The 26,798-nt window shown below is 43.3% G+C and overlaps 1 protein-coding gene across 1 annotated transcript in view; it reads right to left on the bottom strand.

Annotated features, from left to right (window-relative positions):
* The window catches only part of LOC144768159 (solute carrier organic anion transporter family member 4A1-like), a 269,403-nt gene that overhangs the window by 239,639 nt on the left and 2,966 nt on the right, over window positions 1-26,798 (bottom strand). The window contains exon 2 of the mRNA XM_078651609.1: window positions 3,845-4,813. Within this exon, the coding sequence (XP_078507735.1) occupies window positions 3,845-4,670 (826 nt within the window). The 5' untranslated portion in view covers window positions 4,671-4,813. The remainder of the gene's footprint in view (window positions 1-3,844; window positions 4,814-26,798) is intronic.

Genomic DNA, 26,798 nt, shown 5'->3' with positions numbered 1-26,798 from the left:
TTTTATCGGTAGGAAACTGCCACTAAAGCGGGGATAATGGGCTTGATAATATGCCCTTGTGAATTCCCATAGAATCCCAGGTTCTTGTGTTAACCTGGGCTTCTATGGGAATTCACAAGGGCATATTATCAAGCCCATTATCGCCGCTTTAGCAGCAGGTTCCTGCTGATAAAAGCGGCGATCATGTATCGCCCTTTCTTGATAATATGGCCTTAGTTTCTAGTACTGTGGCACCATCTAGTTTTATAAGCAAAGGCACATTTCGGAATCTATATATCATTCATTAAATCAAGATCCACCTTTTTTTTAAAAAACCGATGGCATGTTAAAGGTCTGTGCCAATGATATTAATTAATAGGTAATGCTAATTTACGTTTAGTCTCTCTGAAATATGTACTAGATGTATCAGAAAGTTCTGAAAAGAAGAAGTACCACTGGAAGTATGACACCCTCATTTTTTCATCTAATATTAAATGGAATTATGGACTTAACTAGATCAATGCTTATATTTATATTCTTCTTTCCAAGCTAGGAGCCGTAGCTCTTACCCTTATTTGGTTCTGTGTGCATGGCATGTGAATAACATATGAGGCAATCTTTGGAAGGGTTATAGCCAGCATGTCTCCTCTCTCAAGTCTGATCCTCAGCAGAATTTTAGTGAGAGCCCACAGGGAGTTTGCTGCCTTGAGATAGCAATCAACACAGACTCTCAAAACATGTGAGATATATCAGTACAACATGGGAGGATGTCAGGAGCGACAAGTGTAGCCCCCTCAGTGACATTTGACTTGTATAATTATCGAGAAACGAACAACTAGTCGCTTCTGTGGATAACGACCCACTTCCTCCGCTCCGCATTTGATGTCTGTACTTGAGTTTTTCTCAGGGCAACAGAATGCTATTTATTTGCAAAATCCGTCTTTCTTTGAGCTGGGATACTTGGACAAATGATAAAGAGGCCTGAATGTCACTGCTCCTAATGTGTGTAACTACAGCAGTATTTTTATAGCTCTGGTGTTCAAACTTTCCTTCTGACTGTGGGAGTCGATTGGAAAGATTGCACAAAAGCACGCAACAGAAAATGCCTAAAAAGCGACGGAGTCGATATGTATTAAGACTTTTTGAGAAATCGAATGTACTTGTGACCGACTGCAGTTAGAGTTAAGGCTTCGAAGAGTGCCTCCCCTGAACGACACTGCTTTCTGCCTCTGGTGGATATAAGAAAATCAGGAATCATTTATTTAGAAGGGATATAGGGCCAGATGCAGGTCGCCCAATACCGGTCGGTAACGGCCGAAATTACCGAATTTCAGCAGTTACCAACCGGTATTTGGCATTTGGAATGTAGGGGCCTACTTTAAGGATTCAGTAATTTACCGAATCGGTAATTTAAGGAATCGGTAAATTACCGAATTCTTAAATACCGATTCAGTAAATTACCGAATCCTGATATGTAGGGAGCACTCAAATTAGTGATTTTCCCATTTTAGGATTCGTTATTTACCACCAACTACAAGTTGGTGGTAAATAATGAAAACCTTTGAAAAAGCATGTTTTTTGCTTTTCCAACAGTGCCATGTTGCAGACATACATGCCTGTCTGCAACATGTGCACCCGTACACAAATGAGGGGTGCAACCGGGTGTCAAAGTAACACCCTGCCACCCTTCAATGTTTTCCCCCTTTTACCGAATCGGTATTTACCGATTTGGTAATTGACATTCATTCCTATGGTCCTGGAGGCTTAACCATTTGGTAATTTTTAACCTACATACCATTTTCCGAATTTAAAATACCGAATCGGTATGATTCGGTATTTTAGAGTCGGTAAAATGGAATTACCTACATCTGGCCCCAGATCTTTTATAGAGTTTTTATATGCATAGATAAGTTGCAGAGATAGACAAGTCACATACCTACAGCCCTGCGCACACATATATTCTCCGAGATGCAGCTGCAGGACTAATTTGATTCTACTAACTGATCTAATGTTTGTACATGTTTATATTTAAGTATAGTAATTGTTTAGAGATCACCAACCTACCGAGTTCCTGCCTCAGAGTTTTTTATGGCACAGCCCTTGAAGCATTTTAACCCCTAAGCTCTATAAAAACTAACAAGTGTTAAACATTATAAAAAATGATTTATGAATTCGGCAAAGATGATAGTTTATTGACACCTGACATGTGCCATGGTGAAGAAAATAGTAAGCCTGGGTGGGGAACTGTGCTCCACTTGTGGAGTTTGCGGAGTTTTCCATGCTCCGCGTTACACAAAGCTCGCGAAGTTCCGAAAAAACTCTGCTCCGCTAGGTTTTTTCCTTGCTCGGACTCATCAACATCCTCCCGGCAAGATTTTTCCCCATTCGCGCTTGTCTACGTCAAGTTGCGAGCGGGAGAGAGGGAAATCAACCTCCTGGCAAGATGATTTCTCAATGCGGGTGGTCGGATTTCTCAATGTGAGTGGTCACATATGCTCGCGACTGCTCGCGTTGAGAAACCATCTGTTTGCGTTGAGAAAGCTGCCGCTCGAGCCGAAAATATACTCGACCGGCAGAAAGGAAGCAGTGCCCGCTTGCATTGCGCATGGTGCCGTTCATGATAATTTCACAGAGAGGACAAACATCCGGGGCTTAAAATTACTGCGAACAGCATCTTTCTAACACACTCCGCCGCTTGCGGAACTCCGCTTAGAGTGGTGGAGGTTTTTTTGCACTTTTGCGAACTCTGCCCAGACTTAGAAAATAGTGAACCGTAACTGAACTGCACATCCGTCCTCTTGTAATGTACCTACTTGTGTACTTCACTGTAAAACTACTAATGTTTGCATTTCCACCTTTAGAAGAAAAACATAAAAAGGTTTTCATTATGTTCACAACCACTGGAAACCAGATCTGTCTGCTTTTAGTTGACTGACGACTTTAGATGAAGTCCAATATTCCACAAATGTCATTTGCTCTTCTATGGCTACTGAAACTTTCTTTACAATCTAAAGGTGGGTGTTAAGTATTTGAATCGTACTTAGGAATCACACCGATTTTCTGAATGAACTACCTCACATAGCCAAAACCAGTACCAGTACAAAAATAAACAACTATGTCTCAAATTGTATATTATATGAAGGTGGCCATTTAAAATCAAAATGTTCAAACATGCAACATATCCATGTTATTTTGACCACATCTATAATCAGTGGTGGCTGCCAGCAGGGAAAAGTGGTGAGGCAGCAATACAAAATACATTAAAATGAAAACTTATCTGCTGCCTCTGTGCTCTTCTGCTTCTGATCACAGGCTCCACGACTTCACTGCGCCAATCCAGATGCTGCTCTCATGCTGGTAATACTATTATCTAACATGAGAGTAGCACTGGGATTGAACAGAGCGGGCTGACTTTACGCTCCCAGAGGGACTGGGAGCCTGTGCCTGCTGTTCTCCATGCTCTAGCCTGGAGATATCTAAGTGTACATGACGGTTTGGCCGTTCTAAGGCAGCCAGGCAAACCGTCATGCGCACTTGCAGTGCCCTGTTCCCATCACTCCTCCTGCCAGAGCATGGCCCCGCCCTCAAGACTCAGTTCCGGCTCAGTCATGGAAAATCAAATGATAATAAAACTGCTTTATTATAATTTTATTTCACATGTTTTTATCTACTGGTTGAGGCCGTGAGGCGATGCTCCTTCGCCATAACGGAGAAGCCACTGCAGTCTATAATCCCACAAAAACTACAGAGTAATAATATCCTGCCGCATTGATCAGCTGGTGTGCACTCACTGGCTTTCTATTTAATGAACATCACAGTTACCAAATCCAAACTGTTTCCCTCCTCCAAAGGCCATGTGTCTTACCAATGTAAACAGGAGAATGGTTGGACTTCACATTTTCATCTAAATATGTCACTCCAAGTGTGTAGAGTGGTGTAGACCCAACACCATGAAGGAACTGTCCAAACATGAAGAGAAACCTGTAGTTGGATAGACTGGATGCACTCTCCGTACAGTGCAAAGTCTGGTTGGAATGGCACATGCCTGTCTGTTCGGCAAAGTGGACTTCGTATTGGCTAGTCATAAAATGGGGTAGTGCAAACACTACAGAGCCAATTCCCATGATCAGAGCCCCCCAACCTAACCACTGCGGTTTGTGTCCGTTGCCCCCAAAGTAGCTGACGAAAGTCAAGCAAACACATCCAGCAATGTCGTAGGAACTAGCGATCAGCCCACTATGATAGCTGCGAAGTTCAAATCGCCGTTCTATGGAGGTGATGACGGTGTTGATAAAGCCGTTGACGATCATACCCTGCAGAAAGGAAGCAACACAGAGGAAAAACAGCACTCCTTTTGGTGTATTAAAATACTGTAAGAAACTAGGTGTAAAGGCACCCCATCCACACAAGTACTCCTTCTCAGATGGGACAGATTCAATTCCACATGGTTCATCACTGTGGTACACTGCCTTCTTTTTGGGTGTTCCATAACAGAGGGGTTTACTATTGGAGTCTGAAGGGCTGCAAGAGCTGGAATGTAAGTTCTCATTGTACAATGACGTGTTGTACGCTTCGTTTAAGCTCGGCGAGTCCGAATCAAACCCATTGCCATGAGAGGGGCCATTGACACACAGAATTTCCTTTTTGGATTGATGAGAATTTTCTATTGTCAAATTGTGTGGCATTGTCATCAACAGAAAGTTCTAGGCTGAAAACTGCTGGATTTTGTTACTGGAGAAGCTGTGATGGTCACTGAGTGTTCATTCACCAGTCTTTTAAGATTTGTGGAGCAGACCTGAATCCAAATCTTCAGAGACGATGTATTTAATTAATTCTGTAAAAAACATAAACATAGAAAATTATAAATCATAGGCTGAAAAGTGTTTTTCAAGAAGCTGAAAAGTTTAGGCCTGAAAGAACCCACCTCGACCATCCAACATTACTGAAATTACAGCAATTGCTATTTCTCTAGAATAAATGCCAATGTTCTGCTGTTGTATTAACACAAGTAGTAGGAAAAGCCAGGCTAATCCTTATATCAAACCTGTAAGCTACAGACAAAGACCAAACGGTCTGTTTCAGCACAAGCAGAGAACTGAGAGTTGCTGCACCTACACTAGAACTTTTGAATGGTAGTCTCTAGGACTTCCAGTAACCCAGAGGACAACCTGTGTAATTCCTTCTGAATATTTTGTTTTTAACAAACGTATATATGTGACTTAGCAAAGCTCTGTGGGGCATATTATCAAGGGGGGGCGATAGGCAATTTTCTCCGCTAATATCGCCCTATTAGCAAGCTTTCGCTAACAGCAGTTAGAGACAGCTTGTAAGGAAGCAAGCGGTTTGGGGCCCGCTTTGCATGTCAGCGATATTTATCGCTAATGACATGCAAAGTGGGTGTACCCAACCTGTTAGCGACTGAAAGCAGTCGCTAACATCACTATCGCCTATTACCAACACAGGCGTAGCGATGGAAATATTCACGCTAAGCGCGAATATCTCCAAAAACTAACACCTGCTCAGACCAGTTCTTAGCCATTATATCCAATGGGAGGTGGATATAATGGCTAAGACCCTGTTAGCGATAATGCATGAATATTGCTGTATTCTCAGCGATATTCACGGATTTTGCCGCAATAGCCGGGAATTTTATCGCTTTTGAGATAAACGTTGCTAATAGCACGTTATCTCAGCGATAAAATCCCATGATGCGCGGCGATAAAAAAATTGCCGCTAACCCTACTTAGCGATAAATATCGCTTTTTGTTGATAATATGCCCCTGTATTTTTACTAACATGTGAGTGGTCATCGGGTTATGCACCAAGGAAAATCCCATCTCTTTGGAATTCAAATATGTGACCACAAACTCAAACTATGTATTAGTAACCACATGAACTCTACATCATAGCCTAAATCTAATGCAGCTAATGAATTCACTATCCATTAAACATTACATAAATTACCTTTTTAATCCTAGTCAATTGCACATTGAGACACAGAAACTAAAATACATAATGGAGCTTGCAGATCGGGGCACTCAAGCTGTTGTTGTGTGGTCTAAATGTCTAGAATGACTAAGCAATGCACCCTATATCTCTCCTGTGTCCAAAATGGAGGCAACATCTTCCCATGAGAGCCCTCACAGTGTTCCAGAACCATGAGCTTGGTAAGATAGTACCCAGTGGGCAGGAGTGTACATCACCCATTACTGTTGTCATGGACCTTAGCATGTATCATTGGTGCACATGGCATGTGATTGTGAGATTTGTATAACTTCTGACCACTCTGCCTTACCAAGGGGACAGAAATGAAGTGAAGAAACAAGGTATTATATAGTTTGATAATTTATAGGCTGTGTGAAATGTCATAGGGCCCGATTCACAGAACTACCTTAAGACAAAATCCTAAACTTACTACCATTTTGGTATTCACAGAAGACACTTACTCATTTCTGTATTCACAGAAGTTAGGAGTCCTAACTTTAGGACTCCTAAATGCCTTCTGTGAATACCGAAAGTCTTAAAGTTAGGATTATTCTCAGTTTAGGAGTAGTAAAGTTAGGACTCCTAACTGAGAAAAATCCTAACTTTAAGGCTTTCGGTATTCACAGAAGGCATTTAGGAGTCCTAACTTTACTACTCCTAAACTGAGAAAATTCCTAACTTCAAGACTTTCGGTATTCACAGAAGGAATGTAGGCGTCCTAAAGTTAGGACTCCTAACTTCTGTGAATACCGAAATGAGTAAGTGCCTTCTGTGAATACCAAAATGAGTAAGTGCCTTCTGTGAATACCAAAATGGTAGTAAGTTTAGGATTTTGTGCTAAGTTAGTTCTGTGAATCAGTCCCGTAATAATTGTTTCAGCCTGTGTGAGATCAAGCATTAGGTAAGGACATTTTGCTGAACACCAATAACTTCTGTGGAGTTAGGCTTGGCAGGCACACCATAAAAGTATTGGAACATTTTCATGAGTGATTCTACAGATCTTCTGGATTTTTAGTGTATGCATATACAAATTGTGCATTCAATTTGTCATTCATTTTTGTTTTTAAGAAAGAGAACCTCCCTCTAGAGTATTTTCACTTGCTCACATGATCCTATTTGAGGCAGGTAGTCATGCACTACCACTATAAAAGTTCACCAACAATGCTTACTTGCAGGCGGGTCTGGTGTTAATACCAAATACAGTGGGTGGTGCCACTGTACAGCTGGCGGCACCAGTGGGCTGCCCCTGGAGTGCCAGTGGGAGGCCCCCTTCTAAGAAACACAGTAAACCCAGTTTTCCTTTTTTCCCCCACAAATTAAGCACTGGCCGCATGCAAAACGCATGGCTGTCTGTGCTAAAGAGGTGCCCACCATGCTGCTGCAAAGCAATATTATTACACATATTTAGCATTTTATGCTCATGCAGCCAACACTTAATTAGAATATTTCTAAAATAAATAATTTTCACAATTTTCACAAGCAAACATATAAAAACACACAAAAAGCATGTGTGTACAACATAAAGGATTGCTCGTGGTAGTTTCTATGCCTCCAAAACATGTTGTGTCCATTTGAGACTACATTTAAAAAACGCTCTGAATAGGAGCTGGAGCATGAATATGTAAAGTCCTCATTTGTAAAGCGCACAATCACCCGTAAGGGTCTCTAAGCGCTGGGGGGCCGTCGGGAAGATTAAGCGAGCTATTGCCCAGAGTCACATGGTGCTGGGCTAACCTGCCGCCGAAGCCGGGGATCGAACCGTGGTCCCCAGATTCCAGCGTCAGTCGCCCTGGCTGCGGCGCCACACCTAATTGGCACAGCACAATGTACTGTGGTTTTACAGTATCAGGCACACATTGCACACATTTGGAAATTGCTGCAGAGAGAGATTCATTGATTTACTAGACTCACATTTATACGATCTATTTAATGTTTGGTTAAATGCCGTAATTGATTTCCTCTGCCGAATATGAGCAGTGTTTATTGAAATATGTTACAAACTAGCTTGGCTGATTGGTGTGTGCTCTCTGATGTAGATTTCACAGTGTAATGCTGCATTGGTCTTATTCATCGGAGTCAGGTCATGGCCTGGGAACGTTTGTTAAAGTGACATTTCCCATGTGGAGTTATACCAGCCAAAGTTGGAGTGGCTTGTGGTGGCGAATCAAAAAAAAGAAAAAGCCAAATAATCAATGGAGAAAATAATAAAACTATAGGTGGTGGGCTGTCTGAGATGGAAGAGATCAGCATCGAATGCATGGATGAGTAGCATGATGGAGATTCCTGGGTAGGAAGTGGCTGCCAGACCCTTCACATTCATGGAGACAGGGAAACATCGTTTACAACGCGGTGTTTACACCGTACTACCTTTACAACGATGCCATTACAGCGCAAGTCGTTACTACGACTCGCGCTGGATGGCGCTGTTGGATAAGGAATATTGTAATTTTATATTCCAACACCTTTCCTACTGTTACGTGGGCTGGTGTTGGTATATAAAATTATAATAATCCTCAATCCGCGCACACCAACGCTAGTCGTTGTAACGACTTGCGTTGTAATGGCAGTGTTGTAAAGTACAGCGATCTAAAAGATCGCATTGTACTGACGTACATCCATGGAGACAGGCTGCTGATCTGGCTCTTCTGACAAGCCCTGTTGGGGAAGTGAATGGAGACTCCAAAATAAAATGGAGCAGCAGCGGGGATCCATTAAAAGTGGAAAACAAAGTTTCTCCTGCCATTACGGTGAGGGTTTGTCTTTCGGCTCCTTCCTGGACAGTAGGGTGATGAGCTGGGATGAGGTCAAAGGTAGAAAATGGATTGTAAAAATCTGGGAAAACTGGACTTCGGCACACTGCTATGGATCATTCTGATAGACCAGTTGTCTCAATAATATTTGTAAATGCTGACTAGGATAACAAGCTCTTTTTGCAGGAGAAAACGTAAAAATTGAAAAACCAAGCACACAGTATTGAAAACGGCTCCAGCTCTACAAAGACCCGTGCACCTTCATAATCATTAAACTTAATGCCTAAACCAGCTGCAACATGGAAGGAGAAAATCGAACACTTCATGAGGGCACGCTGCAGCTTATAATAATGAGCATGTGCCAAAATATTTAAGAACCAAACCAAAAGAGTCTTAGGGATGTCTTTAAAGACTTTGATGGCCTTCTAATGAAAATGTGACGCTGCAGCACATGTGTTTACAACGCATGCCTTTACAACGCAGTGGTTACAACGATCGGGTTATTACCATGCGTGCCAATACATCGCAAGTCAAATCAACGACTTGCTGTAGGTAGCGCACTGGACTTAGGAATAGTATTAATTACTATTCCTACTCCAGTTTGTGCAACAGCAGGGAAGTTGTTGGATTTAAAATCCAAGCAAAACCAAAGGGGATGATGGATGGAGTGTTGAACATTGCAAGCACTCACCCCCAGTCAACTGATCTGGTTTTAATCCATCATCATTCTTTAGCTCACTCCGGCACCCCAGTTCAGACATGGCCATATGCAAATTGGTCTCACCCTGTGCCTCATGGGAACAGTCCAGCCCGAACTGTCAAGCTATGTCTTCCCTGGACCGAAAACAAGCATCCTGAGACCAGTTTCGGGCTCACAGCCCTCATCAACCAGGCTATCTTGAATCCAGTGGCAAAGTGAGCAAGGGATCCACGTCTGGGCATACCCTGCCAGCTTAGGGCGAACAAAGAAAACTGCCAAGCTATGGCTGGGTTAAAACTGGAATGGCATGGTGAGCAAAAAATCGATGGATTTAGGCCCAGATCTCTGTACTGGGGTGAACGTATGACAACATTCTGCATTCTGTCCAGCAACCGTTGTTTTTGCATTTAAAATCCAATACATTCCATGGTGTTGCAAGCCCTCTAAAGCAAGTCGTTGATATGACTTGCGATGTAATGGCATGGGTGGAAACAACGCGGTCCTTGTAACAACAGTGTTGTCCAGTTACTGTTTTGTGTTTACGGCGTTGTAAACACTGTTTCCCCTTCTGATAAGCAAGGGTTATGTAAACATTTGTACACTAAAAGCCTTGGGAAGCTCTACTCGCATAATTTAACATGAATGTCAGTGACAGCCAACATACCCTGCATAATTTGTCCCCCCACCCCAATTTATGTTCTCCTCTGCGGCTTAGTTACAGGCATGCTTGAAGCCAATGCAGCCAAGATGTCAATTCACCTTACTTCCACTTCCAAGTCGCAGCATGTGTGCTGTCTTTATTTGTCCAACTGCTGCTCGAATCCCCATTAAACCCCTTGTCTGCATTAGCCTCTAAACAGGCTGTCCCATCCCCTGCATACCGCAAGTGCTGAAGATTGTTGCATCTTCTTGATTTTCTGTGCCCTTTTCCCAGACTCTTTTTACATGCCCTACAATCCTGCACCCTCTGCATAATCTGTTCCTACCACATTCTTAATACTGTTGCCACCATGTTATGGCAGCATGTAGGGACTTTTTTTTAAAGAGATGGTAGATCTCCCCCTTTCCTTTCCCACCATGCTGCACCCTTCACTGCCACCTTGCCTGCTCTGTGGTGGAAAGCAGCTCCTGTATGGAGCACTCTCAACACCAGCAACACTCTAGATCTGCTCACCTCAAATGTCTCCTTTTTTGACTTATACTGGGTGCTCCCTTGTGTCTGGACAAAGCTATACCTCTCTGAAGAGCTCTAATTAGAACGAACCACTGTGTCAGGGGTTGCTTTTATTCATTCCAGGGTGGCTTGGTTGGTATTTTACCAATTCAAAGCTGTAATATTGTGCCTGGAGTGATAAATGGCTTTTGTCATTTTGCATCTCGGCAAGGACACCACTGTGCTAGTCCTATGCTTAAAAACTTTGCTGTAGAAATGACAAAAGACTTTATCCATTTCTATCTCTGTGTGGATAGCACTGTGCTAATCCTACGCTTAAAGACTTGATAGAAAAGCAGACATTTGAGGTGACCAGATCTAGAGTGTCGCTGGGGTTGAGAGTGCTCCATACAGAACCTGCTTTCCACCTAAACTTGAGAACTACCCAGAGTTCTCTGCTTCTTTTTAGCATATATAAATATATATAAAAAGAATATATATATATATATATATATATATATATATATATATATATATATATTATATATATATATTGTTAGTATCGGAATAATGGGATACGGGTGGGGAGATTTAAAAAAGGGAATATTTTTATTTAAATGTACTTGTAATTATTTTAATGGTATGCAAATTAATATTGAAAAGGTATGAATTAACTTTGCTACATTATTAATTGTTCTAAATAATATTTTGTATTGATATTCAATGTATTGATAAATTATAATAAATGTAAACAACATTGTCTTTTATTGTACAAATTAAAATTAATAGAATTATGGAAATTCAGGTGAATTTTTTTTAATGAAATTTAATCAAGTACAATTTTTGTAAATTTTGTTTAAAAAACAAATGCATTTAATAACTTTTTTGTTATGTGATTTTTAAATATTAAAAACGATAATGGCCCTGTTAATAAATTGTCTGAAAGAATGTTTTCAAAATGTTTTTGAATACATGTAAAAATAAAAGTACTGTTGTATCATTACATTATGAAAATACAATAATTATGTTTTATTTATTATGTATAATGACGATTTTGTTGTATATTTAAGTTATAGGTTTATTTATTTAAAGTTTATTAAACACGATTTTAACAATCACCTTTTTAGGGCTCGCCTGCTGATGCGCTTCAGCGCATAGCTGGCGAAGCTCTATAGGGGCTTATCCAGTGTTTATCCACCACTGGCGATTCCACTGGCGATTCCTTCAAGTGCATGTGCTTTTTAGGTCATTGCGCTTGCGCAAGCCCTAAAAAGCGCGTGCACAATGCCACCAGCCGCCTGCCTGCCTGCCTCGCATTACCACATCAAAGGCAGCCCTCCGAGCGCATTTCTCACCCCCTAATTATTCACGGCCGGCCGGCAGGCACATCAAAGGCTGCTGCTGCCGTGACTCGCATTTCTCCTCCCTCCTCCCCTATCACTGCCCAGGCCGGCCGTACTTTCTCTTTACAAGGGCGCCCATTCCTGAATCACTTGAAATCTCTCCACATTATTTGCATTTTGTTAATTAAAAAAATTAACTACAACACAGCGTTGCACATTTTTCTCGACTTCGGAAGGATGAGTCCCAATCTCATTTGTACAAAGTGTTGTAATGGGATTATTGGAGAGTTAGAGAAACGTGCTCACAAGTTACATTTTTATGCAAATCATCTGAGTAAATAAACAATAGCATGGTGCCGTTTGCGTCCTTGACTTGATCTGGTTTTTATTTTTATTTTGCTATTATTCTCACAAAGGCTAAGAAGGTCTGCCTACTTTAGTATTAAGTGCTATACGTCGCATAAGCAACAGCTAACCATTCACTCACCCACGCAACGCCACTCACCCACGCAACGCCACTCACCCACGCAACGCCACTCACCCACGCAACGCCACTCACCCACGCAACGCCACTCACCCACGCAACGCCACTCACACACGCAACGCCACACACACACGCAACGCCACACACACACGCAACGCCACACACACACGCAACGCCACACACACACGCAACGCCACACACACATGCAACGCCACTCACACATGCAACGCCACTCACACATGCAACGCCACTCACACATGCAACGCCACTCACACATGCAACGCCACTCACACACGCAACGCCACTCACACACGCAACGCCACTCACCCACGCAACGCCACTCACCCACGCAACGCCACTCAGCCACGCAACGCCACTCAGCCACGCAACGCCACTCACACACGCAACGCCACTCACACACGCAACGCCACTCACACACGCAACGCCACTCACACACGCAACGCCACTCACACACGCAACGCCACACACACACGCAACGCCACACACGCAACGCCACACACGCAACGCCACACACGCAACGCCACACACACGCAACGCCACACACACGCAACGCCACACACACATGCAACGCCACACACACATGCAACGCCACTCACACACGCAACGCCACTCACACACGCAACGCCACTCACACATGCAACGCCACTCAACCACGCAACGCCACTCACCCACGCAACGCCACTCACCCACGCAACGCCACTCACCCACGCAACGCCACTCACCCACGCAACGCCACTCAGCCACGCAACGCCACTCAGCCACGCAACGCCACTCAGCCACGCAACGCCACTCAGCCACGCAACGCCACTCAGCCACGCAACGCCACTCAGCCACGCAACGCCACTCAGCCACTCAACGCCACTCAGCCACGCAACGCCACTCAGCCACGCAACGCCACTCAGCCACGCAACGCCACTCACACACGCAACGCCACTCACACACGCAACGCCACTCACACACGCAACGCCACTCACACACGCAACGCCACACACACACGCAACGCCACACACACACGCAACGCCACACACACACGCAACGCCACACACACACGCAACGCCACACACACACGCAACGCCACACACACACGCAACGCCACTCACACACGCAACGCCACTCACACACGCAACGCCACTCACACACGCAACGCCACTCACACACGCAACGCCACTCACACACGCAACGCCACTCACCCACGCAACGCCACTCACCCACGCAACGCCACTCACCCACGCAACGCCACTCACCCACGCAACGCCACTCACCCACGCAACGCCATTCACCCACGCAACGCCACTCACCCACGCAACGCCACTCACCCACGCAACGCCACTCACCCACGCAACGCCACTCACCCACGCAACGCCACTCACCCACGCAACGCCACTCACCCACGCAACGCCACTCACCCACGCAACGCCACACACACACGCAACGCCACTCACACATGCAACGCCACACAGGCAACGCCACTCACCCACGCAACGCCACTCACCCACGCAACGCCACTCACCCACGCAACGCCACACACACACGCAACGCCACACACACACGCAACGCCACACACACGCAACGCCACACACACGCAACGCCACACACACACGCAACGCCACACACACACGCAACGCCACACACACACGCAACGCCACTCACACATGCAACGCCACTCACCCACGCAACGCCACTCATCCACGCAACGCCACTCATCCACGCAACGCCACTCATCCATTTGCAAAACGAAAAATGTCAAACTCTTCTATTGCGAGACCTATTGCATTTTCAATGCTTGTTATTACTTTTATTATTGGGAATTTATATTTTCAAATGTAATAATTGGATGGTAATACAAATTACTCTCTATATAACATTTGAAATTTAGTTTCTTTCAATTTTAAGATTTTTTATTTTTAATTATGATTTTTTATGTTATGTGTCAAAGTGTACGAATATGATTAAATATTAATAAAAATATATTACTTATCAATAGTGATTAACATATTCTTTTAAACGTTGATGTTAAATTTTAATTATATAAATTTTTTGTTGCGTTATTATGTCTTCTAAGTAATTTGTATTTTTTTATACATCAAAACTCTGTGTGAGCATGGATTATTTATTATGTGCATACAATTTTTTATTTTCATCACCTTGCCTAAAATACTTTAGATTGTAGTGGAAATAGTAAATGTCACCCTCTAGTATCCAACACCTTCCACAAATTGGTTTAAATTAGAGTGGGAAAACTAAGGTGCCGATTACAATATCATTCGGAAACTGTTCCAAACTAATCAGTCTCGAAATCGTTTCCGTACAAATCGGGTTCTGCGAGTCCGAACAACCGATTACGATGCTTCCCAACATCATTCGGTCGAACTTGCACTGACTTCAATGGGAGCCTGTGTTCCAAACTAGAACCCAGGCTCCCATTGAAAAAAAGGGTGGTTGGGGAAAACCTTGAACCCTGTGGCGGGCACCACATGGTGCCTGCCACATAGTGCATGGTAGGGAGGAGGGGTCCCTTGGGTACCCCCATGGGCCCCAATTGGGCACTTTCGGGTGAAGTGGGGTACGCAACGGTCCTGCAAATACAGATTCCGACAGTCGTTTCGTGTCTGGCAGACCGAAATCGGAATGGCGGTCCGAATCAGTCATCATAATCGCTCGTTTGGAAACTGTGTCTATAGAGCTGTACGATTCGGCTCCGAAAGACTTGGGCTGTCCGAATGCCTTTCAGAACAGATTCGGACTGCCCAAACAGTTTCCGGGCATCGTAATTGGTCATTGGAAAATGTGTATGATTCGTTCGGAAAGATGGGTAACGAATAGGATTCTGCTATAGCGAATCCCATGTGGAGCCTTTCCGAAAAAAATCGTAATCGGCCCCTTAATGTTACCCTTTTGGTGTCAATTCCTTCCCCAAATTGATTTACATTGGAATGGGAATTTGGAGTGGGAATGGTAAATGTCACCTCTTTAATGTCCCACACCTTCACCAAATTGGTTTAGATTGGAATGGGAATAGTAAAAGCCATTTCCTTCCCCAAATTGCTTTGGATGGAGTGGAATAGTAAATGTGACACCTTTAGTGTCCCGCACCTTCCCCAAATTGGTTTAGATTAGAATGGGATTAGTAAATATCACTCTTTTAGTATACAATATAGTCTCCATATTGGCTTAGACTGGAGCGGGAATAGTAATGGTCACCCCTTTAGTATTCAACACCTTCCCGAAATTAGTTTCGTTTGCAATGGGAATAGTAAATATATTCCCTTTAGTATCCAACACAGAAAATGTCACCTCTTTAGTGTCCAAAACCTTCCCCAAATTGGTTTAGATTGTTGTGGAATTGTAAAAGTTACCCCTTTGTTTGCAACACTTTCCTTAAAAAGGTGTACGTTGAAGTGTGAATATTTAATTTTACCATTTTGGTATGAAATTCTTTTGTTAACTTGGATTTCTATGTAGTAGGAGTAGTTTATGTCAATTAATTAGTATTGTTGGTGTTTAGAAAGATAATTTAAAAAGTAGTTGTATATTTGTCAATAATAACATTATTTACATATCTTCATAGAATAAAGATTAGTGGCACATTTAAAATTTTTCGTTTCGGTTTTCAAAGCCTATTTATATCTTTTTAAATATGTAAACATATATATTTGTAGTTGATAAAACAATTTGTAATTATTTTATTTTTAAATAATGTAAGACATATTTAAATAGTAATGTATGCTATACATTTTTCTATTAACATGTTTTAAACATTTAATGAATTGTTTCATATTCTTAACACAATTATAACATACGTTATTACAGTATATATTAAATATTTGTATATTTATTATATAATCATTTAATTTATACTTTAAAATGTATTTTACATTTTTTACAACATTTTGAGACTTGCTTTAAATGGTTAATAGCCTTTACATTTTTTTAAATATATTTATTCAACATTTCTAACTTATTTTCCCTTTCATTTCTATGGGGAGATAGTGTTTTTAAAATGTTATTTAGTGGCTATTTTCTTTTAATGCCACTTTCAATTTTGTAGTACGTTTGTATCATTTGTTTTTTGGGTATATACATTAACCCTTCCTCTGCAGCGCGGGGGACTAGGGGGCGGGCGCGGCGCTTCGGTGCTCATGACGACACCACGCTGTCATGAGTCATGAGCGGCGTGTGCTCATGACGGGGTGGTGCCATCATGACCCCGCCCGCTCATTAATTCGCCCGCACAGGCATGGAATTAGTGCCGCGTGGGCGAAACGCCAAAGGCATGATAGCACCACGCCGTCATGAGCACACGTCACCTGTGACTCATGACGGCGTGGTGCCGTCATGAGCACCCAACGGGTTATAGTCCCTGGCAGAAACATGCTAGCAGTGCCGCAGCTGACACCGGCAAGCATATTCCAAGTTGCCATTTCATCTCCCTTTTCATGGTAGTAAACCCACTATGAAAAGGGTGGCGGAATGGCAACAGGTCCTCTGCCGGATTTGGATCAAGGGGTGCATGTGGGGGCCGGGAGGGGCAAATGTAGTTTGCCCCTCCTACCCCCTTGATTTGCACCTCTCCTTCCTGCACGGTGTGGCATATATGCACGAAGGTGCAGTCGGCCATCAGACCACCGCAGGACCGCCTGCCAGAACAGAATTACCTACTAATCTGGTGGGCGGTCACACCACAGCTTTGGGAGTCTTACAGGAGAAAACGAGTTGCACTGTCTGCTGTAGGACCGGCAAAGTCATAATAAGGTCCTAAGTCATATAAAAAAAATTTTTTTGGGTGAGATGTGCTATATTGTATTATTTATGTGTTATGTGATTATTATTTGGACTTATGTATTTTATGTGTTGTAATCATTTTACATAAAAGGACCAAGTTTGTTCTTTGAGCTTTTTGGTTTGTAAGGTTAAGATTTTTTATATAAATAATTCATATATTATTTTATTATATCAGTGCTTTAAGATTTGAGTATTATTTAATGTTTTGAATGATATTGGGGCCAATTCAGATTCGGGAAAAACCGCTCCGAATAGCCATTCGGAGCGTTTTTCCCGTACGAATTGTACCCTGCAACGTCCCCCGTACGTACGACGAAGTACGATTCGTACCAGGAGCCGTACTCCATACGAGTCGTACAGAGACCGTACGACTCTAATCTCCGTACGATTCTCACTCGGAACCCGCTGTACGCGACATCTGTACGGTTCGAGGCTGGTTTCTGCGACCCAGCAAGTACGATACGTGTCGGGTACACACCGTACGACCCTTTTTCTCCGGGAGCTGAAAACAGCTGTAAAAGCAGAGTTCGCGCCGAAACAGGTATGGAACGGCCCCCCGGGTATGGTGCGTACCCCTGTGATCATGGGGTGGACGAGTCGTACACCCATCGTACATGGGGTACGGCTCGTACACCCATCGTACATGGGGTACGGCTCGTACACCCCATTATCGCAGGGGTACGCACCCTACCCCTGCGATCATGGGGTGTACGGACCATACGGTGTGTATGTGTTTGTGTGCTTTTCCGTACGACTCGCCCTTACCTGACGTGGACCGTACGAATCGCATCCTCATACCCCGGTCCGGATCGTACTCGTCGGGTCGTACGGCATGTGTACGAGTCGTACGGCATGTGTACGAGTCGTACGGTTCACGGTTTCAGCCTTGCAATACGTACGGATCGCGACGATTCGGACGGATTCACGGAATACGGATCGTACTACGCAACTCGGACGGACGGGTACGATTCGTACGGAGAGGGCTCCGGATACAAATCGTACGGACGTTTTTTTTCCCGAATCGGAATCAACCCCATTATGTTTATTATTTATATAAAAAATTATTTGTAATATTGGTTATACATATCTGGGAGTTTTGTTAGTTAGTATTTATTTTATAGAATGTTTTTAGCTATTATTGATAAGTAATCTACTCCTTCTTTGTTTATGTAGAGCATGTCGTACATTATTTTGGTTTATTTGCTAAATTTAGGTGCAATCTGGGTTATAGATTACTCTGTTCGTAGTTGCTGGTAGCTTTGCTCTTTTTGTGATGCTTCTATACATTTATAGAGAGTAGGTTGGGTTCTTCCTCCTGTGGCTTGTAAGGCATTGTGCCATTTTTCCACTGTGCTGTTTATTTTGGTTTCCTGTGCCATGGTGCTGTTATAAACATTCCAACACAGTATTTGGAATTTGGGTTGGCATCTGTGTCCAGGGCGATGTAGTCTGCCAAACCAAGCACCTTTGAAATAATCCATTAGGGGGCTTATTTTCTGTTCGTTTTGGTGTGGAAAGGGCTTTCTAATGCATTGTAGTGGTTATGGTTAGCTACCTCTTGGACAGGGACATAGGCTAGTGTATGATTTTGTATTTCAAAAGTAGACTGACTGTTTTAGGCATATTCCATTCTTAGGGCCCGATTATGGCTTTTGCAGTGTTCCTGGGGGACCACTGCAGCAGACTGCCTAGCCGTCAGGATCTGCCCGCCGAATTACAAGTGTTATCCAAGGTTGGTGATACAGTGGTGTCACTGCAGCAGTATGCTGCGGCTCATATACAGGACCTGCAAGGCATGCCGCTGCAGTTCAGCGCCTTCTGCAAGTCGGGTGGACTGTGTGGCATGCACTATGTCATGCATGCGACACAGCGCACCCATGACAGTGCAGGAATTGTGGGGGGCACAATGTATGCCCCAAGGCACATTTTTAAATGGGCTATAATGCCCGGGGAGCATAGTTTGATACCCTTCTTTTCTGTCCTGATGACCTTTTCATGGCAGGATCCCTGCCCTGAAAAGTTCTGCAGGACAGAAGATCATAATTTGGATGGCGGTGCCGGCATCAGCACTGCCGTTATAGGCCGCAGCTTTGCCCACACCGCCATGGCGGGATCAAAGATCCCAGCGGAGGCGTCGGTCTTGTGGCTGTCCCACCGCCTCCATCCAAATCAGGCAGTCGGACTGCCAGGGTGGCAGCGGTCAGACTGCCACTGAGAGTATGGCGGTCCCAGGACCGCAGTTCTCTTAATTAGCCCTCTAGTGCAGACTGTTGGAGGTATCTTTGTATGCTCTGATTGAAAAGCTAGTAGCGGCCATGTGTGGATAAACTTTTTTAATGGTTTGGATTATAGTCTATGATTATTCTTTTTGAGTAGCAGTTATTTGTTTTATGTTTAATTTTGTTTAAGAGTTTGTAGTAAGTGCTACTTTGTTTATTTGGTAATAGGGCATATATAAAAGGGATATTTGGTTTTTGATATTCACTATGTATGATGTATATCTGGGTGAATGATTTGGGACACATTTTGAAGGTCCCACCCATCACCCAGATTTGACAGTGGCTTTGTTTTAGTTGTTTAGATTGTCATATAACAGGAAGGTTTCCTCATTATGTGACATTTTTAAGTGTTCGGGTATTTAAATATCTTGGTATTTTCTAGAGGCAGGAGGGGTGTCGCTGGTAGCTTTTTTAGTTCATGCCATTAAACATTTTAAAGTGGGTATAAGTAGTTGTTTTGCTTGTGATGGGTTCCGACGCCCTTTCCAACCTCCTTCGGGTGAGTGTTGCACTGTTTTCCCTGGTCGTTACAGGGGCAAGTGCTGTTGCCCTGGGTGCGGATGGCGCCCTAGTTGTGCCGTGTTTCTGCCCCCCATCAAAAAGATCGACCATTCTGGGCACCTCTGCATGCTGCTCAACACTAGATCTGTGGCTAGACATGCGCAGGATATTTATGATCTCCTAGACACGGAAAAGCCTCTTTGTCTCATGTTAACTGAGACATGGCTGGGGGAATTCTCTAACCCTGATGTGGCTGCCGCCTTTCCGTCTGACTATAATGTCTTTAGGCAGGACAGACTCAAGGGTAGGGGTGGGGGAGTGGCTCTGGTGGTGAAGGAAAGTGTGGCCTGTACCATTCTGCCGGTAGATGACATCCGCGGCTCTGAGTCCCTTGCTTTCTCCATCACCTTGGCACCCCACCAATCCTTCAAAGGGCTATTGGTTTACAGACCACCCGGCCCACCTGGTACCTTCTTTGAAGAGTTCGAGTCTGTTCTATCAGGGCTGGCTCTGAAAACGGAACAGTGTATTGTCGCTGGAGATTTCAACTTCCGAATGGATGACCTATTAGACCCGGACACCACCAAATTTTTGGAGGCCACTGCCCCCTTGGGTTTGATCCCGTATCTTTTGGGACCCACTCATGATAAGGGACATACCCTGGACCAGGTCTTTTCGACATCCCCTTTGGAGGTTAAGGAGATTATTCCGGTGCTCTGGTCAGACCACAGGCTAGCAAAATTTTTGGTTAAAGGCATAATGAGACCTGCCAACTCCGTATCTCAGCAACAGTGTCGCGCCCTCCGGGCTTATCATTCTGTGACCCCGGCGATGCTCGCTCAGGCTGCGCTGGATCATCCGTGCCCCTTGGTTCCGCAAGCATGGAAGCAGGCAATGGTCATCCCCCTGCTGAAGAAGCCTGGTCTCGATCCTGAGGCATTGGTCAATTACAGACCGATCTCTCTCTTGCCAGCCCTTATGAAAATCCTGGAGAAGCACATACAAACGGTGCTCTCCAATTTTCTGGAATTGCACGAGATTCTGCATGCCACTCAATCGGGCTTTCGTCCAAACCTCAGCACAGAGACAGCGCTCCTGGAGGTGTCGGAAGACATTAAAGGGGTACTGGACTCTGGGGGCAAGGCCATGCTGGTCATGCTGGACTTGTCGGCGGCCTTTGACACCGTTCCCCATGAGGGCCTCTGTAGTATGCTTGTTAGAAGAATAAGAGATGATATCCGAGGTGTTGATTATCAAAGTAGGTTTTATTCCAAGAGTAAGTAAACCCACGACCAGCAAAGATGAGTAACAGGCTCGTTATGGTCGTGACATGTTAGAAGAATAAGAGATGATATCCGAGGTGTTGATTATCAAAGTAGGTTTTATTCCAAGAGTAAGTAAACCCACGACCAGCAAAGATGAGTAACAGGCTCGTTATGGTCGTGACATAGCAAACAAGGCATTCTGAGAACACTCAATAAGAATACACATTTAACATTCCTTAAAGCGAACAAGTATAATAAATACGATACATACTACAGCCTCCTCTCTAGACTCTATGAGATTGGCCTAAGGGGGACGGTGCTCAGCTGGTTCTCATAATTTCTAGCTGACCGCCGACAAACGGTCTGGGCCTCCCTGGACTCTGCTGTGATGCCGCCATTGGGTGTCGGGGTCCCGCAGGGCTCTATTTTGAGCCCGACCCTCTTTAACATCTTTATGACCCCTCTGGCGGCATTGGCGGAGTCTTTCGGGGCCCGGATCGTGTCCTATGCTGACGACACTCAGCTCCTCTTCTCTTGTAAGAGTGGAGGAGATTTTAATGGAGAGAGCATCCGGGATTGCTTTGAGGCTGTCTTTAGATGGTTTCATCTGAGTGGCCTCAAGTGCAATTCTGAGAAGTCTGAAGTTCTCTTCTTCGGGTGTGCGTCGGATCCTGACTGGCAAACTTGGTGGCCCACCAACATGTTTCCACCATCCCGTCCATCTTTAGTTGCTAAGAACTTGGGGGTCAAGATGGACAAGGGCCTGACGATGAGAGCCCAGATCTTGGGGGTGACGGGTACCTGCTTTGGCCTCCTCAAGGTGCTGAGGAAGTTTCTACCCCTTTTATCGGAAGAACATCGGAAACTGACCGTGCAGGCTTTGATCGGGTCCAGGCTGGATTATGCTAATGTCCTCTACCTGGGCCTGCCAGAGTATTTGCTGCAGCGGCTCCAGGTCGCGCAGAACGCTGCGGCGAGAGCCATCTATGGCTTAAATAGGCGAGCCAGTGTTGCGGGTCTCTTGCAGGCCTTACATTGGCTGCCTATCCGCAAGCGGATCATCTTTAAAGCGCTGACTCTGGCTTATAAAGCCCTCCATGCCGGGGGCGCGAAGTACCTCCAAAGGAGACTGGCCTTTTATCATCCGGCCCGCGCTCTCAGATCGGAGTCACAGTTCTTGGCGGTGGTGCCACGTGTGAAAAGAGCTCGCATTGGAGGTCGCTCCTTTGGACTGCTGGTACCACAGCTGTGGAACTCTCTGCCGCTGACACTTCGGGGCGCCACCAGTCTACTTGCTTTTAGGAAGGGTCTAAAGACCTGGTTGTTTACTTTATAGGCTCTGTTCCCTTTTTTTACTGAGTTCCCCTTATTTGTTTTACTGCTGTGTTATGTTATCTCGTCTTAGGTCTCGCTGCTAAAGCGCCGGGATACTCTTTTTGAGTCGCCGCGCGCTATACAAAAATAAATATAACATAACATAACATAACATAACAACTGTTTTCAATTTTCTTTATCTCAAGGTCCAAGAATTCAGCTTTGTCTTTACTGATCGTGCCTTCAAATTGCAAGTTTACATTGTTATCATTCAAACTATCCATAAATGCGGTTGCTTGGTCATGACTCCCATTCCAAATGATGAATAAATCATCTATGTACCGCAGCCATGTAACAACATGGCTGTGGTATTGGACATAGCGATTGGGCACCTGCCGCTCCCACCACCCCATAAAGAGGTTGGCATAACTGGGAGCAACCAAGCTGAATTCTTGGACCTTGAGATAAAGATAATTGAAAACAGATTAACATCTAGTCTATACAGAAAGAAGACAGCCGGCAATACTCTGCTACACGCAGAGAGTAGCCACCCAAATTCTCTGATTCGAAGTATCCCCTACGGGGAATTTCTTCGAGCTCGAAGAAATTGTAGTAGTGAATTGGAACATGAGAAGGAGTGCCAGGTGATGAAACAGCGTTTCAGTGAAAGGGGATATGGCCTTAAGTCCATCAGTGATGCCTGCTCTAAAGCATCCAATCACACTCAGAATGACCTTTTGATTCCTAAAGAAAAAGAGGGTGAGGATGAGGATAACATCATTAGATACATCTCTACTTTCAATTCTAAATCTGTTGATATACGCAGGTGTCTGAAAAAGCATTTGAAGATTTTACATACAGAACCTGCAGTAGTAGAGGTGATTAGAGACTCCCCAAGTATAACATACAGAAAAAGGGCAACTCCTTGAAGAATAGACTCTGTAAAAATGAAATCACTCAACAGAAATCTACTTCTAGAGATATCCATGGTTTCTATGTTTGCATGACATGCAAAGCGTGCAAATTCAGTTCTAATGTTAAGACGGTATATTTATCCTTTGATTAGCTCTGAAAGAAGGATTGAAAAACACTTAACATGTTTGTCCGACTATTGTTTCTATGTTTTAACATGCCCCTGTGCGAAAAAATAGGTAGGAAGCACAATGTTTCCTGCGAAGAAAAGAATTTTGGAGCACATGCGGGCGATTGCTAACAAAGACAAAATGTCCCCAATAGTTCGCCATTTTGAGGAACTACACAATAGTAATCACAACTTACTATGCTTTTTTGTGATTGACAGGGTTCCTCAATCCAGCAGGGGAGGGGACAGAATTCGCAAGTTGCGCCAAATGGAGTCTAAGTTCATTCTAGAGCTCGATACCAAAATTCCAGGGGGCCATAACTCTGAAGAAGAAATGAATTGGTTCCTGGGAGAATGAGTGTGTTCCGATGCAGTTAGCGTAGTCTGGATATTTTTAATATTTTGAATTTTTTGTACAATCTGCTATTGTTGTTAATTTTGGTTATTGTATATATTTATAATATTTTTGATTATCATAGAAATTTGTGATCTTGTATGTACTCCTTTCGCCTTCTAATAATTTTACAATGTTTTTTAATTCACTACTATTTGAGGTTAGAATCATATTGGACAATATGGGATAAGCCACATTGTACGTCTGATTTTTTGTAGGTGAATCTTCAGCAAGATGATAATGTACCATTATTATTGGAATCAAAGAGTCCTTGAATACCCACTTGGGATTGACAGAATTACAAGATCAAGAATTGAATATGTTCACATAGCTTTGACGCATTGAGGAATGCATTTATTTTTAATGTTGCCCACTTGGGAATAGATATTTACAAGTACTAATTGATGAATTGATAAGTACATATTGAGTCCTCACGCGTGAATGCTCAGGCGGAATTTGAACCGGAATCGAAAGCCAGGATTGGCATGATTTGGTTTGCCTTTAGACCCACTGGGGTTATTTATTTACATTGTGAATTTTATGAATTTGTCTAACAGGACTACTGAAGGTTTTCTTAATTGCGAATAATAGCATTATTGAAATAGTAATACGTGCACATCACGTTTATGATACGTTTGAAAATTATTACTTTTACAAAGGAGTAATTGAATTAGTATCGATAATTTTGCAAAATTCATCACAAATTCCAATAATGATTTAATTATTGACGTACTTAATGTAATTAAATTTAATACGCATTACGGAAGTATTGCACATGATTGAAAACATGGAAATGTTATATGTGAGATTGTCTGTAAATAGTTTGGAAACATAATAAGTTATAATACAAGAATGTCCGTAATTCACCATGTAAAGATGGCCGACACCTCTGTAGTCCTATTTTGATTAATATGCACCATTTTTTGAGCACATCAACTATCTTTATTTAATGTCGGTTTCACAACAAAGAATTACCCGTGACCAAGGCGAGTGTTTCGGTGAAACGCGTTGGGTTTTTTGAGTTGGCTGGATGTTGAAATAAAGTCTTCCAAGCTATGTTTGACTGCCGAAAATTATTGCAAAGAGTGCACCGCGTACCCGTTGGTACGAGGGGAAAATGATGTGTTACAGGGCAACCTTGTGCCCTGGCGTGCACCGACGCGGAAGAGTCCCGGCATTACAAGGACGGTGGAAAGGTGATATATATATATATATATATATATATTGTTTTAAACAAAGGAGGCGGCACAGTCAGAGATCGATTTAAGCCTTATTTATTTCAAGACTTCACCCCACCAACGCGTTTCGGCCACACACGGCCTTGTTCACGGTTGGCTAGTCCCTCTATAGTGTTTATATTTATACTAACCCATTTGTAGCCAATTATGAGGCATTATGGGTGATGTAGTTTTAGTGCAAATAATTAAAAAAGAAAAGAAAGACTTTGCATCTGGGTATAGTACCCATCTTGGTTCTGAGGTTCTATTCCATTCCTCAGAACCAAGATGGGTACTATACCCAGAACAACTTCAAAATGGAACATCTAATTAAAGACAATGGGTACTAAACCCTCGATTTTGAACTATAATCATTATCTAAGTGCAAAAAAGATGCAAAGTCTTTCTTTTCTTTTTTAATTATGGGGGTGGGGTGAAGTCTTGAAATAAATAAGGCTTAAATCGATCTCTGACTGTGCCGCCTCCTTTGTTTAAAACAATTATCCGGGTCAGGGTCCGACCCCTTGGCAGAGCACACACTGTGGAGCGCGCTCCCATGGCTATGGGATCTCTTTGGTTGCTGATATATATATATATATATATATATATATAAATATATATATATATATATATCCAAAAATAGCAGCACTCTTTCTGGACCCCATTGGACCATCGAAGAGTGGCGCGCACGCCGGCGGAGTCAACCGGCAACCGGCAAACTAATGTCCCACAATTTCTTGAATCAGCGCGTTCTCAGGAAAGAGAAAAACAGCAACTAGATAAGTGTCTGTGCTGTTTAATTCACAACGCGTTTCTCCATAGAGAATGGCTTGATCACGTGAAAGTATCACCCACCAATCACCACGTAAATACGGCATGGTAGCATAAGCATAGAAATAAGACTCATCGTTTCAAAATGCAAAAAGAGGGTTATAGCGTGTTAACATCATGACAACATTCATCAAGATGTTCTTGCTTAATCATAAATATGACAAATGTTGAGACAAATAATCAGTCTGTACACGAGTATTCATAAATATAAATACGTCTGAAATAACATGTGCCTCAATTTATTGTTCATGTCCAAAATGCATTCCAACAGTAAATAGCTGTAAATGAATCATGAAAGGTACACCCAACAAAGAAAATATAAGGGACATATCAGAGACAGCGGAAGCTGAGGCAAATTACATCATCATTAGTGTGCATCCCGCGTGAGTGTCAGTAGGAGCGGCTCAATAAAGTTATATTGAAAATTACAAACGGGGCAGCTCCAGGTGAAGATAAATGTATGACAAATTCTGCGTAATGCAGGGTGAGTATAGCCAGAGTTGGCAAATGGGAAGTAGACCCAAATGAAATAACATGGACCAATGATTAAACTATATAGCATACAGTGTTCAAATGATAATGTGTGGAAATGGGGTTTCTGGGAATATTTATCATTTACCCATCACCGATTAAAGTGGCTTTATTTGTTTTGATCCTATTAAAATTCCTGTTTCCAGCATATTTCAGCATTACAAAAAGACATGCACTTCCTTCTTGCT

Source organism: Lissotriton helveticus, chromosome 7, assembly GCF_964261635.1.
Source record: "Lissotriton helveticus chromosome 7, aLisHel1.1, whole genome shotgun sequence".
Classification (NCBI taxonomy): domain Eukaryota; kingdom Metazoa; phylum Chordata; class Amphibia; order Caudata; family Salamandridae; genus Lissotriton; species Lissotriton helveticus.
Note: the sequence above shows the minus strand (reverse complement) of the source record. Positions and strands in the feature narration are given on the sequence as shown.